Here is a 15,647-nt window from a genome sequence, read left to right on the forward strand (position 1 = left end):
ACACACACACACACACACACACACACACACACACACACACACACACAGCTCTCTTCCCAGGAAGGGGGTGGGGTGGGTCAGGGTATCAGGAGAACATTTAGACCATGGCAAAAATTACATCAGTGACAAGACACAGCCAAGACAGAAGCATCTTTCACAGAGTGAAAGTCTATGGTACAAGCAGAGCAAGCGTGTCCAGGTGACACCCTGAGATGTCCTGGACAGCAAGATGAGAGCATGGGCTAGGGAGGAAGACCCAGGGCGATGATGGTGCAATGCAAGTGTACCTTAGGCTGGAGAAGCCAGCCACAGCCTGTGGGATAGAGACAGGCAAAGAAAGGAGGAAGGGAGGGGCCAGCATCCTGATGCAGGTGGCATGGGCACCTCAGGGGTTCCATGGAAGTGACAGGAGAGAAGATACAGAAAGTGAGGTACTGTGAGCCCCTTACAACCAAACCCATAGCTTCCCCTCCCCCAGCTACATGTAGTGAAGTTCCATACTGGCTTTAGCCCCCTCAGTTAGTGTCCTGAAAGTCATGTCCCCAGAGCTCTGAGTGAGAATCAAAGCAGGATTCCTTCACCACAAAAGGACTGGCTTGTCCACCTGGGCTCATGGCTCAGGTGGACACATGTGACTCCTTAAATCTAAGTAACTACAAGAGACAGCCCCAACAGCTAGGAGGTGGTGATTAGCAGCTGCTCCAGCCTTCCTCAGTTTTCTTCAATGGTAATAAGATTTAAGTAGCAAAGCGCAGGGTCCATGAAGCTATCCTGCATTGGTACGGGGTTAGGGGTGGGTGGGTATGCTCAACTGTGCCCACTTTGAGGGAAGCTACATCCTCACTTGCATCATGCTCAGGATCCCCACTTTCCCCCACTTACCTCGGGTCAGGGAAACACTGTCTTGACACGAACCACTCAGAATTACCCAGGGCCTTCCCATGCTGATACACACATGGCATTGCATAAGCACACTCCACCCCTGATCCTTAGCACTTGCCCTTTGCCAGAGCCCAACTATGGAGAGCACCACTTCTCTAGTCTGCACAGAGGGCAGGGAAGTGAGGGACCTGCCAAACCTCCTCCCCTGCCCTACTGCTAACAGACATGCAGAGCAGGGCCATGTTACAATGCCAGTATCTGCCTGCAGCCTCGTCCCTGAAATGGGAAGGAGGAGGCCCAGCAGAACAGGCCAGAGCCTAGACTTCTCTGGGCTATTTCACAGCTCTGCCTGTATGTCTGAGCTGGAGGCGTGGAAAAATGCATGTAAGCAGTCATCCTTAAATACGTGATTCTAAGTGACTGAGACCTAGGTTCCCAGGTGGGGTGTGCCACAAGTAATCATGTGCCAACCACCACCCCTCCTGTGTGGTACAGTAGTGAGGCACTCTCCCTCACGGTGGTCTGTAAGTTTCATGGAAGCACCCCAAGGTTAAGTGGCATGGATGAGAAAGATGTAGGAGTAATAGACATGTATGATGATGACAGGGAGAACTAGGAAGAATTAGGAAAAATGAGAGGGAAGACAAGGAATGTGTTCAAAACTGAAGGCAGCTGGTCTTAGAGCAGACCCTTTCCCATCTCTGAGTTTGAGAGCCTCTAGCCTCCAGCCTCTTGGGGAACCCACTTCCCACACAGGGCTTGGTACACAAGGATGGTCAACCCATGTTGACCTCCCATGCGCTCTGTCATAGGACTACCCCAGGTGACAGTGGGACTTTGAAAATGATGGAGAGAGTGAGTTAGATACCAAAAGAAACAAGATGGCAGGAAATCAAGGAAGAAAAGCAAAGCTGGGAAGATCTGTCTGGGAAAAGCTTCATTATGTCCCCTGGACAGTTGGCTGCCCCACAGAACCCTCTACCAGAAAGCGTTGCTGCGGGCCCACGGAGAACAATTCACGTGGAAAGAAAAACAGACATGGGACAAGCAGACAGATCGATGTGCGCCTAGGACAGTCCCTGTGGAACTCACAGGACCCCACCCCACCCCCATGCAGGGCCTCTCATGCCTCCCTTAGGCAGAGCAGCCGGCACTGCCGCAGCAGCCTGGCCCTGGCCCTGAAGGGACGCCCGTGTCTGTTCTCCTAAGGCGGCCCTGCTGCAGCCTTGCTCATGCACAGGCTGAGGGCGCTCTGGTCCTCCAAGTGGTTTCCCACATTGGCAACCCGAGAACTAAGAGGCCAATTTGGGTTTTAAGGTTGAATCTTTGAAACAGGAGGGTTTGCACCAGAAGAAACAGAGACAGAGGATCCAGGCTGTGAGGCTTGCCCTGTTACCCAAGAAATGGAATCCAAGGACTGCAGGTAGGGGTTTCTGGGTTTGAGATTTTAAATTTTCCACTTGTGAGTTTAGAAGACAACACTTCTCTTTTTCATGGAAAGGCAAATGCCCCAAGTGTCATCTCTTTAATCGTATTGTAACTTCTTTGTCAGCCATGGTGTCAGAAGCATATGGCTTTGGGAAGTTACAAGGTATCACCCTCTTCTTTGCTTCCTCACTTCAGAAATTGCTTTTGATCAGGTTGATGCACGGATGTCAATTTGAATTCAACAACTCCCATGAGCTTGTAGCTAGCGCTTCTCTGCCTTCTTTGGCTAGCTCTGGGCTAGGACTGCATGGCTACTTGCAGTTCTCCTTGACCTCTGACCTGGCAGCTGCAGTACTCCTTTCTCTTCCACCAAGAGGAAATGTGAACACTGCCCAAACCCCTATCCTGGCCAGTTCCCTAGGGACTGTACAGTAAGTTAGAAGCAGCATTAACACTACTACCAGCAATTAAAAAACAAAATAACCAAAAATAACAAAATTAAAAAAACGCTGCAGCAATGACAGTGGCCTGGGCAGAGTGAGCGAGCAGGTTGCAGGGTTACATACCTCCTGGAGTTTGGGGCAAGGAAAAGGAGAGCCAAAATCATGGAAACATATAAATGAGGGAGAAAAGAAAATTAAAACAAAGAAATCAAACCCGATTCCTTAATCTTAAAGTGCAGCGTACCAGTCATATTTATGTATGCCTGGAGAGGGAGGCAGACCTGAAAACACTGATGAGTAAGGGACCACCATGTGTACGGCAAGACTGGAGGCATTACCCACACCTGGCCTAACAGTGCTGCAAATCCATTTTTGTAAGGCCAGTGTTTGCCAGACTCTTCACAACCCAGAGCTAAGAGGGGGGTGTGCACTTTTGTGAAAGTAAATGTCCTTTTTAAGACACCCATCACTTTTAGAAATGTGTGCAAGGATGCACACATGTACACCCACAGATACATGTATGCATGTACACAAGAACACACATGCTATGGCTCTCTGCATCCAGGGACATATACAGACAACTCCAGATGGCACAAAGCCCTACCCTGTGCAGCACACAGACACACAGGACTGAACCTCAGTGTGCCACAATGGAGACACCTTATCAAGAGTCTAGGAGGTTAGGAAAGTGAGGCACTGGCCCCACAATGAATGAGCCCCATATTGTCAAACCTTTACTCTCTGGGATGAGGCCTTGCTCTACCAACAAGCTGGCCCCAATTTCTTTGGCTCTAGGGAGTCTCCTGCTCTGTCTCCTAAGTGTCTGGGACTACAGGTGTGCACCATTGCACTCAGCTTAAATTTTTGATTTTTAAAAATATAGGATGCCTCATGAATTTGCATGTCATCCTGGTACAAGAACCAAGATAATCTCTGTTCTAATTTTAGTATCTCAGCTGTCAAAGCTAACACTTAGCATTCACATGGAAACAAATTTCCCTGGAGGGGGAAGTAAATCTACACTTAAACACACTTTTGAAATTTCCAGCACATTTCCCCTTCACTCTCTCTGCTGGGCAAGAAGAATGTGGAGCAGAAGGTCGCCTGTGGGTTAAACGTTTCAGAGCCTTTTCTTCAGACCTTCTGCTTAGAGATTACTGACTTACGGCCACGTCCAGACCCTGCAAGGCTCTAATCAGTGAAGTGGTGCTTGAAGGGAATTTATGCACCGTCATGTATAAACACAGGCTTTGGGCCTTTGAAAGGAAATGTCAAGCCTACGCTTTCTGGGCAAGTTAACCCCAGAGGGTGTGTCATCTTAGATCTGCTGGACGCTGTCAGTAATGGCCAAGAGTGAGACGACCGCTGACCACAGGGCAAGTGGCACAGATGAAAGAGGAGTGGCCCTAATGGCATCTGCCCCACTGATATGGGGTTCAGCTCATCAAAGCCAAGGCAGAAGGAGACTGGAGCATGCTCTCTAGAGACTTTTCTCAGTCTGAGAATCAGCAAAGCAATCACAGGTGGACATAAATGTGCATGAGAACCCTTTTTTTTTTTTCTCTGTTTGGTTACTCTGTCACCTTCCTGGTAAGGCATGACCATAAATCTTAACCATGCAGGCTCACTTCTGGCAGAGGGACAAGAAATGCACCTGCGGCCTTTCTGAATGACACAATCATCAATGTGGCTGATTGGGACTGGAAAGGGGCCCACTGCCAGAGCATGAGGAAGAGTGCCGTGGATTGCGCTGCAGCCAAGGGCTCTAGGTTTGCCATGCACACTGCCTGTGGGAGCCAGATGCAGAGGGAAGTGATGATGCACTGGGTGGGCAGGAGTGCCAGGGATAAATCTGGGATGGGAAGTAAAGAGATGGATATGGCTGGTCACCCTCCCAAGAGTAAGGGGGGCAGAGACGGGGATGGACCAGGTCCCTGGAAAGTGCCTCAAAGAATATGGTCAGAATATGGTCATCTATCTATTTGGGAGTGGACATACAGGGCCCGGATACATATGAACAATGTGTATAAGGACAGACTCTGTGTCCAGAAGTCTCTGTAGCCTGCCCCCTTCTCCACCCCCCAGGCCTGTGAGCATACAGTCTTCCTTCCTGAGCTTTGTTGCAGGGTCCCCAAGCCGGGAGAGGTGACTTACCGAGTTTCAACAGCCAACCTTCTCGGTCTGGATTGAAGAACGTGTGAGTGAGGTCGTTCCCATCATCTTCTGGGATTTTAAAGGGTTCGTTTTTTATGCTCTCATAGAGATTCTGGGATAAAAGACGACATGGCGTGTCTGATTCCAGAAGTACCTATCTGCCCTCCCTCTCTCTCTACTCATTTCACAGGCATTCCCTGTGAGCCTGGAGTAAGGCACAGGAACTAGAGAAGAACATGGCCATTTTCTACTCTCCAGCAGCTCACAGGGACAAAAATAAGATGCCTGGTAGATAATTAAGAGGAAAAAAATAGCAGCTTGGAGCCTGTTCAAGCCTTTAGTTTTAGATTTAGAACCATTTCCCCTTCCTGATTTCTCAGCTGGCCTTTGTGAAATTCACATTTTAGGTGAATTAAGAGAGCACTCAGCAAGTTATCCTTCTGTTTCTTCTCCTACAAAAACGATCCTGTTCCAAGTGAATGCTTTGCCAGCTGAAATGAAGCCGCTCTGGCCCTGCTCACCCGGAGCAACTCCTCGGGCAGGTCTCCTCCATCATTGATGCCGCGATTCATGGCAATGAACCTCTCCACCGTAGGCTTGTCTTTGACGTTAGGGTTGTGTAGGCTGGTGTTCAGCATTATGATTGCAAAGGAGAGGACATAGCAAGTGTCTAGAGAAGAGAAGGGCAGCGCGTGAGAGCAAAGAAAGTATCTCTCCATGGCAGGAGACACCAAGTAAGACCAGGGATACAGAACCATGGGCAGGAAGAGTGAGTGAGCCAAGTGTCCACATGTTCCCAGGCTTATGCTCCTGAAAGGGGCAAGGCACATGAGAGCTCTGAAGACACTCATGTTTTCAGACATAAGGAACAGGCAGACAATAGGATGGCTGCGCATGGTAGAGCAGGCCTTTACTCTCAGACTCAAGAGGCAGATCTCTTGTGAGTTCCAGTACAGTCTGCTCTACAAAAGGCCAGCTAGGGATACACAACAAAACCCCAAACCAATACAACCTACAAAAAGATAAAAATTACCCACAATTCTATTTAGTAATATTTGTCCTGCTTTATTTTTTCTAAACAAACGTGAGCATAAAAATCACTTTACTGATTATCCCCTGAAATTACACATGGGATAGATACTTACATAAGGGAATAAGTACATATTTATACATACACATAAGATAGATACATACAGAGAGGATAGGTACATACATATACACACATACACATGGAATAGATACATAGGAGACACATACAGACATACACATGGGATAGATACATACATAGGAGATAGCTATATACATATATACACATAGGAAAGTACATACATAGGGTGTAGGTACATACATATACACATACATACAGAGGGGATAGGAACACATATATACACACATACACACAAGATATATACACATATAGTCGACAGGTATATACATATACACACACATACATATGCTTTCTTTTGTTAACCTTTTAATTTTCCCATGCCAACATCTTCGTAAGAACGAGATATTTTTTCTTTTAAAGACAAGGTCTTGCTTAAGTAGCCTAGCTAACTACATTCATAATTCTACTTCTGCCTCCTGAACAGCTAGTATGACAGACACATGCTACACAGCAGCCAGCTTCTAGAGACATGCTTAATGGTTACATGTTTTGTAATTCTGAATCCAGGGCCTCCTGCACATGAGGCAAGTACTCTACCACTAAGTCACACTGGGCACTTATTGCACCTCAGTGGTGGTCTTCTGCATGTTTCCAACTCACTGCTACATACACCATTTAGTAACTATTCTTGGCATGGGCCCGGCCTCTTGGCTTAGCAATCCTCCACTGCCAAGAAGAGACCCCCCTGGAAAAAGCCCCCTGTGCGCACACATGCGTGCACACACAGGCTCCCCGCACTTACCTGTGGACTGGAACACTCCATTATTGCACTGACAGTACCGCTGGGCAAAGGCCTCCATCATCCGGTCAATCTTCTGAGCCTCTCCAGGGAGCCGGAAGCTCCACAGGAACTGCCTGAAGGTGAAGAAGGAGCATTGCTTTGACCTGTTCTGCTGCTGGGACCTTTACTATCAGAGGGTAAAGGAAGGTGAGGGGCTTCAGTCCACTTTTACAGAAACTGAACCAAAGCAAGTTTAGCCATGCCTATCACTATGGCCTTAACTGAACTGAGATGCCAAGATTTTCCTATTCCAAAGAACAGGCCCGTCTTCAGAATTACAACAGAATTTTAAAAGATGTCAATCACTTAAAATGAACTCTCAGGTAAGGATTCATTCAGAGCAGTCACAATGGAACCCTGTAAGAAGTTACATGGGCCCACAGCCACAGTTTAGTTCTACAATACTTAATCTACTAAAATCATAGCTCAAAAATAATCTCAGAACTTATACCACAGCAGAGAAAATTAAAAAGACAATGTCTTTTAAAGGCACAAAATAAACTTGGTTAAAAAGTAGAGATAGGTAGTGGTGCACACCTTTAATCTCGGCACTCGGGAGGCAGAGGAGGGCGGATCTCTGTGAGATCGAGTTACAGGCCAGCCAAGACTACGCAGAGAAACCCTGTCTAGAAAAACTTAAATAAGTAGACAGATAAAGAGATAAACAGACAGATAAATAAATAGATAAATGAATGAATGAATGAATGAATGAATGAATGAATGAATGATAAAATAAAATAAAGTTGAGCCGGGTCCAGGACAGCCAGGGCTACAAAGAGAAACCCTATCTTGAAAAACCAAAACAACAAAACAAAATTAAAGCTGATTTTTTTCTTTTTTATGAAAGACAAAGCTACCTAGTCTATTTTAAGAACTTAAAGGGTTTTCTATTCTGAACAGCAGAAATAATTTCAATATTTAAACACTGAACAGCCCCTTCACCGCCAAGACTGAGAAACAGTCCTAACAACTGCCTCCCCACTCGTAGGCGTGTACACGGCCTCCCTGGGACATTCACAACCGCCTCCAGCGACAGGACCCCGATCACACAGCGCAGGGGAAGGACACGCTCTCGCCCAAGGTGCCAGGCTGACAATACCCACCGCAAGGCTTGGACGAGGTTCAGGTCTGTGAACTCGTGCAGCTCCACAAAGGCGTGCAGGACCTGGATGCTGAACTCATCTCTGCCAGAGAACAGATGAGAGATGGAGGGAACAAACGTCAGACCCCTGACACCAAGCGGATGGTATTCCCAGAGTCCCCGGCCATCAGGCCTCCCAAGCCTGGCCATCCACAGTCAGGAGGACATCAGACTGGCTCTGCTTACTAACTAAATAAGCAAGGCACCTCCGTGCCCTGGACAGGTAAGTTGATACCATTATGGCTACTGCTGCCCTCATACCCGGTCACCCATCCCATGAACTTCGCTCCTAAGGGAGCTTATTTCTTCCCATGATTCTGACCACCCTCTCTGAATGCCTCACCTCTCCCCCAGGTAGTCACCAATGGCTGTTTTGTTGAGCCCCTCCCCTTTGTACAGGAACTGGGCAATATCTTCACAAGTGTTCTTCAGCAGGTCATTCTCTATTAAGAACTGGATCCCCTACAGAAAGACCAGAAAGAGCCAGTGACGCTGGCCTGCAATGGCTGGAAATGGAGGGAGGGCAAAGGCCTCACTGAGTGTGGCCCTGGAGCCTGTGTCCAATAAACAACACAAGTGGACACAAGGGATGGAGACATTTCAAGGTTAGGAACCAGAGCCCCAGATTCAAGTCAACATTTACTTCAGAAAAAGCAGCTTAGGAAAAAAAAAAAAAAAAAAAAAACACCTCTGGTTTCTACCTGATCACTAAGCCCCACCTTAAGACTCTGGGCTTCTGTCACTTCCTTTTCTGCTCACCTTTTTAGGATCCATGTTAAATTTCTTCCTGCCCATGGCTACCTGTTTGTTCCTCTGCATGTTTTTCCTGAAAGACAAGTGTAGCCATTAGTGCCCTGGCAGCAGGAAGTTCTGGGAGGCTGGAGCTGTCCTCACGAGCAGCCAGTGACAGTTTGGGAAGATTAATCTAGAAGGGTACTGAAGCAATTTGTCCAACTAAGCAAGGTCAGATGAAGCCCTGGTCCAGGCTCATGCTCATTTGCCTCTTTTTCTCTATATTCATGGATTCTCTTAGAATGTTTTTTTTTTCTTTAAACGTTGTTTAAATATTTCTTTAAATATTGTAGAATCTGCCTACTTTAAGTGTATGCCTGAAAGGCTTTTAGTAAGGTTACTCAGTTGTTCAACCATCCATTACCATAACTAGTTTTAGAACATTTTCATCAGTCTGACAAAATTCCCCACTCCCATTTCCAGTTCATCCACATTCCTATTTCAACCCTGGAGAACTCTCAATTTACCTTGTGAGCACAGATCTGCCTAATTCTGGACTTTTCATACATACAGAATCATGGTATAACTGGACTTTTGTTCTGGGCTTCTTTTGCTTAGCACATTGTCTTCACAGTTCATCGGTTCAACACTCCTTTCTATTTCTATATGTCCACCTTCTGTTGGCTTTTCAGATGAGAAATGCAGAGTCCAGTGTGGGGTCATCAGGCACAGGGCTGCTATCAGTATGGGTCCACCCTATGTGGACATGCTCTCCTTTGTTTTGGGCAGAAGGGTCAAGGTTGTTCTAGACGTGTCATGTAGTACTTTTATATTTAACTTTTTAAGATGCTGTACAAACAAGCAGTAGTATTCTGAACTGTGTATCAGACTGAACAAATGATTTTCACCATGATTCTCAAGTTGTGGTTCTGAGACAGCCGGAGAGTGAGTCAGACACAGAGGGACAGCTCTCACTCACATACATGGCTCTGGGCCCTGCCAGAGCAAACTCTTACCCAGTGCATCTGTGAAGGGCTCAGGGCTCCTGCAGCCCACAGATGAGCTGAGTTACAGATTCTGGGCCACTGAGTGACTCAGAAGTTTTAGGGCTACAGTCTAAATGGCCTTTTTGATCCTCCTGTAGATCTGATGTGCATTTGAGAAGCACCGACACAACAGCAACAGTAATTTGATGGTTTCTGAACAAATGAGCTGCTACAAATAACTTATTGTCTCCCCACCCCACTCCTGGAGCTGAGCTAAACCTCCAACACCACTTATTTGTTGTCTAAGGAGCATATCAGCACTGGTAGAAAGTCTTTCTTTTCTTCTTTCTTTTTCCTGGTTGAGACAGGGGTTCACTCTGTAGCTCAGGCGGCCCTGAAACTCACAGCAATCCTCTTGCCTCCACCTCCCAAGTGCTGGGTTACAGGTGTGGGCCAGCATGCTTGGCCAGGCTGGCCTAAGGTCTGGAACTGGAATGAGTTTCAGGTTATCTAATCACATTTTCCCCAAATCCAGGAATGTTATTTCAAGAAAAAAACAAACAAACAAACAAACAAGAAAAAGCTACTGGGAAAGCCCAGTAGTAGTAATGCACACCTCCCAGCATTTGGAAGGCAGAAGCAGGCAGATCTCTGAATTCGGGGCCAGTTTGGTCTACAGAATGAGTTTCAGGACAGTTAGGGCTACATAGAAAGACCCTGCTCAAAGAACAAAGAAAAAAACAAAGAAGCTGTTGGGTGATTTCCTATATGAGTGTGAAATACTTGGAGGCCCTACAGCATTAAGGCACATGACCATCCACAAGGGACCTTGGCATCCTTTGACTTACTTTAGTCCCTTATGGAAGCTTCCTGTGCCTCTGGCAAGCCCAGAACCCAGAGCTCACAGGGGTGACTGGCTAACCTCACTGGTTTCTCATGAATCACCTCCTCACTAGCCATCCAGTGTTGCGGCTTATGACTGCCTGACATACTCACAGGATGTGGCTGGCTGAAGTTCCCAGTTCTCCATGAGTCAGCTCCTGTCCCTACCTGTCTAGCACTGCTGTTTATGACAGCTGGGATAGTCACTGTAGGTGGCTGTCTAGCATCATCAGTGCTTATGGGTCAGCTCCTGTCCCGGCTTCAGCAGCCTCCCTTGTGCACACACCAGCTGTATCAAGCATGTCAACTTGAGAAACCTGTAAGTCTCATAGTGTTATCCTGCCTCTATTCCTATACCATGTTTGGATACTGCTACAGAATGGCGAATCAGGCCTTGGACTACAAGCATGGCAACCACCTGTCGAGAAGCCAGAATGAGTAAAGTCTGACTACACAGATGCCCAGAATCCACAGAATAGCTCCCCTTTCGGGATCTTTAATTCTGGAGAACCAGCTTAAACTTCTGAGTTTAAACCATAAATAACTCAAGTATGGCTCATGAAAGTAGGGTTTTTTCTTTATGTTGCCTTTTTTTTTAACATTTTTATTTACTAGTATTGTGTGTGTACACCAACAAAATGCGTGTGAAAGTCAAAAGACAGCTTTGTGCAGTCAGTTCTCTATTTCCACCTTTACACAGGTTCCAAAGTTGAACTTGGATCAACAGACTTGCAAGGCAAGCCTCTTTATGTGCTGAGCCATCTTGTCAGCCCTTATATGTTATCTTGAAGGGGCTTCTTCATGCTTTAAGTTTCGTAATGACAGTGTTGCTTGTTTACTCAAAACTGTGGCATCCTCTTGTCTACTCAGATAGGACGTCTCCAAACCAGCCCTGATTCTCTACTGCATGACAGACAGATCAGGACTCCATGGAGCAGAGAGCTGGCTTTCTTAAAGTCACTAGCTGAGTGTTCCCAGTGCCTAGCTGCTCACAGTGCAGGGGCCTTCAGTGCACTGGGACTGTGATAACCCATAGGACCTGGAGGAGACAGTATCCTGAATTCCAAGTATGTGTGCAGGCGCCAAAGACACAGAAAGGAAGTACTCTGTGGTATTAATCATGGTTCTCTCTCGGCTGCTGACTATAGGAAATCTGTTTTCTTCATGCTTTTCCATCTTTTACCAGTTTACTGCAATAAACATATATTCCTAGATAGTGAGATGGCTCAACAGGTAAAGGGACTTGTAGCCAAGAAGATAATCTAAATTTAATCCCTGGGCCCACATGGTAGGACAGAAGCAGCTCCAGAAGGTTGTTCTCTCTTCCACCTATGTGCTGTGGCATGTGTGCCTACTTCCACTAAATAAATGAATAGATAGATACATAAGTAAGTAAATAAATAAATTTGATTTTTAACATTTAAAACATCCACTTAGAACCAGGAAAAAGTGAATAATTTATGTTTTTATCCAGGGATAGTTTTGTTCGGTGCAATGCTAGCATCCTAAGTGCCCACTCACAGTTCTTCCAGGTGTGCCTGCCCTGGCGACCACCACTCTCATGAGGCCTGCTCCCATCTTTCTGCTAGGTTCTGCTCAGATCTCTGTCTGAAGCCTGTTAGCGTTTCTGATGGTACAGCCTGGTTTTTTGTCTGTTTGTTTGTTTTGTCTCAGAGCTTCATGACGGAAGTATGTATTCTGTCCACGTGGTACTGAGCACACATGAACAAGTGGCTTCTCTAGTCTGTTTGTGGCGCCTGCACCTGCTACTGCAGTGGATCAGTGCGCTCCTCTGATACTACCGAATAATGGCGCACTGCCCCAGACTCCTTCCGTGTTCACCTACTGGGAGACACTTGGGAAGTTCCTAGCTTCGTCATTTTAATAGGAGTGCTGGACTGGCTCTCTGTGGAGGACAAAGCCCCTTCATCCCTAACAGCACTGCCCATACAAGTTTAAAATAACAAACCAAAGGACCTTATGAAGCAGACAGGGAGGCTTAGGCTTAGGCAAACACAGACACAGAGGGAACTGAAAGCAGATTGCTTATCAAGTGAGGCAGTTAGAACCGGCCACTGACATCTTGTCATTTTACACTGTAATTGTTTTCACATTCTTCTCCCTTAAGCATAAAGAGGTGCAAATGAACTTGATGTTACACCACACACAGGTGGGCACACCAGCCTTCGGAAATCCTATTAGCAGTGCTTACTAAGCTTTTCTGTTAAACAAAAGTAACAGAAACTTAAAAGATTTAGAGAGTGGAGAACAAGAGGAAACTACAATAATCTACACAACAATTTATGAGCTCTTAGGCTAGCGGTTCTCAACCTTCCTAACGCTTCGACCCTTCAATGAAGTTCCTCATGTTGTGATGACCCCAACCATAAAACTGTTTTGTTGCTATGTCATAACTAATTTTGCTACTGTTATGTGTGATAATGTAAATATCTGATATGCAGGATTTGTGCTATGTGACCCCTGTGAAAGGGGCACTTGACCCTCAAAGGGGTTGTGACCCACAGGCAGAGAACCACTGACTTAAGTTTTTTCTAGTGCCTTTGAATTTTCTGGTTTAGTTTTGTATACATAAAAGGTTTCCTATGGCCAGGTATGGTGGAGCATACCATTAGTACCAACAAAGGCAGAGGCAAGCAGATCTCTGTGAGCTCAAGGTCAGCCTAGTCGCCATAGTAATTTCCAGGACAGCCAGAGCTATGTAGAAAGACTATGTCTCAAAAAAAAAAAAAAAGGACAGAAAGAAAAAGAAAGTTTCCTATGTTCAGACCCTTGCAGCGAGGGCTCAGGAGCAGGACATAAAGACTTCTGTGTACCTGCTAGGACTATAAGGCAGAAAACCTGCTTTCTCTTGAATGTGCCAGGGCATGTGAGGAAGGATGGGTAACTGGGAGCTAGACCCAGAAGGCCCACCTGGCAGCAGGGCAGACTTACCTTTCCTCTGTGGATCCCAGGCTTTCAATTTCATTAGCGACTTCTGCTATCTCTTCCTTTAGCCTCTGTAAACAGAAGGAGTTACCAGGAGGAGAGCTGCAGACCAAAGCCTTTCACGCAGTCCCAAAACACAGCAGAACAACACGCACAAGGCACACGCAGAAACCCCGAAGAGGTCAATTAGGAGAATGTATTTACCAACCTGTTGGGCTCCCACCATACAGTAAGCACTTTAGGACTGCGAGGGTGGGAAGGTAGTTACTTAGCCCAGAGTTCCTGGGCAAGGGAAGATTGCTAGGTCCAAGCACTGTGTTAAAAAGGTGTACTCGCTAAAGAACAGCCACTCTGACACGGTCTTTCAGAACAGTCTGCAGTTCCAGGCACAGGTGTGATGGCGCTCACAGCATACAGGCACCCACACATTTGGCTGTCTGGGCCAGCAGAGGCTGTGCTGGACCTACCCTGTGGCCTCATGCTGTCATAACTGGACAAGAGACTGTCCCACCAAATCTGCTGACCATTCACTACCAGCCACTGCCTCCTCCTTCACTCAGGAGGGGCTGTCTCCATGTAGATGGGGTAAAAGTTCCTCCATGTTCCTAGAAGTTACCAGGGAAACAGGAGCCAGAGAAGCAGGGGAAACCATCGTAATAGTTCCGGTCATCAATGGCAAGCGGGCCTGTCCTCTCACAGCCCTGTGTGGTTTGGGACCCTCCTTTTCTCACCCCTGAAATCTCACAAAGGGCTTTAGAAGAGCAGCATTCAACTTCTCAGAGCAAAAATAACCCACCACATGGCTCCTACACCTTTTTTTTCCAAGACAGCCTGCAGTTTCACAAAGAGACTTGGAGAAACAATAATTGTCTACAGTCAGCAATCATCTCATCCCCTGTAGACACTATTGCATCCGGTCCTCACAGGAAGTTGTGAAAGTGCGGTCATTCTCATCCCATGACCAGGAAAGAACAGAAGTTTAAAAAAAAAAAAAAAAAAAAGCCAAACTAGAGCTGTACCCCATGCCCTCAGTTGGCAGGTAAGAGTCAGGACCTACAGAAGGTACTAACAAACCTGAGGCCTGTGTTCTTGGCATGTCAGCTGGGAACACTTAGTTAGGAGTCACATTAGCCACAGTAAATGGCAGGAGGGAGAGCCCCTCTGAGACTGGACTTCTGGTAAGTCAGGGTGACCACTAATCCCTGTACTTTGGCCCAGAGCTGTGGGGAGCACCAGCCCATCAGAGCATCCTGTGACACATATTCAGCCTCCCAAAAGCCCTCCAACCTGAATGTCAGCCAGCAGTTCCTGCTTCCTCCGCCGGATGTTCTCCAGTTCTTGCCGCTCTTCTGCAGTCAGGTCACTGGGAACTGCAAAGACAGAAATGGCACCATGAATTCCCCTCACAAAAAAATAACAAAAATTCCAAAGACTGTGACTGTGAAGGAAGCCAGAAGCCGATTTTGGAAATGGCAGGCAGCTAGGAATCACTCTGTGGGTTTATGAAGAGAGTTAGACCAGCTGAGCAAAGACAGCTCCAAACAGAGAACAGGAAGAAGACGCCACCAGGTGATCCAGCCTTGGCGAGGAGAGTGAGAGGCCTTTAAGTATCTGTCCAGCCAGTCTCCTGCCTCCTGCTGGGCGAGGGCAGCCCAGCCCTCACTTCCCTGGTGGTCAGAAGTGCCAGGAGCTGCCTCTGGCACATAAAGTGGAGCCAGGAGAACTGCAAAGCAACATGAGCACCTTAGTGCCATTTGGTGGGGTGAGAATTCTTTGCACACAGAGAAGAAAATCTAGAAAAGCACACAGCAAACTGAAAACAGCATTTCACTCCGGGAGCTAGGATTCTGAGACTCTTTCCAGCCTGGGTTGAATGTTCAGAGTGTGTACCCATCAAGACACACTCATCAAGACACTGCCATAGGCCCCAATGACTGTTCCTCATCTGAGCATGCCTCTGTCAGAAGAACAATAAGCACTAGAACCAACAAAGTGTCCCTGTCCCCACATCTTCAGTCCTCCCCCAACACAGTTCCCCACCCCAAGTCCCTACCACTCCAGACAGACTACATAAACCATTTATTTGGCCACATGCTGCCGACTT

At 46.8% G+C, this 15,647-nt stretch overlaps 1 protein-coding gene and 1 pseudogene across 2 annotated transcripts in view; both read right to left on the reverse strand.

Moving 5' to 3' along the window:
- Cyth1 (cytohesin 1) overlaps positions 1–15,647 on the reverse strand; it is a 78,914-nt gene that overhangs the window by 13,510 nt on the left and 49,757 nt on the right. Inside the window, exons 2-9 of one of the 2 annotated variants that reach the window (XM_055592169.1) lie at positions 14,831–14,913; positions 13,550–13,614; positions 8,757–8,823; positions 8,341–8,459; positions 7,960–8,040; positions 6,818–6,930; positions 5,429–5,577; positions 4,907–5,019 (exon numbers count right to left, since the gene is read on the reverse strand). In XM_055592169.1, the coding sequence (XP_055448144.1) occupies positions 4,907–5,019; positions 5,429–5,577; positions 6,818–6,930; positions 7,960–8,040; positions 8,341–8,459; positions 8,757–8,823; positions 13,550–13,614; positions 14,831–14,913 (790 nt within the window). The remainder of the gene's footprint in view (positions 1–4,906; positions 5,020–5,428; positions 5,578–6,817; positions 6,931–7,959; positions 8,041–8,340; positions 8,460–8,756; positions 8,824–13,549; positions 13,615–14,830; positions 14,914–15,647) is intronic. The other variant, XM_055592168.1, reaches the window with a different exon arrangement.
- Positions 3,627–3,721, reverse strand: LOC129665822 (U6 spliceosomal RNA; annotated as a pseudogene).

This window comes from Psammomys obesus, unplaced genomic scaffold (assembly GCF_907164565.1).
Source record: "Psammomys obesus unplaced genomic scaffold, mPsaObe1.curated_primary_1811, whole genome shotgun sequence".
Lineage (NCBI taxonomy): Eukaryota > Metazoa > Chordata > Mammalia > Rodentia > Muridae > Psammomys > Psammomys obesus.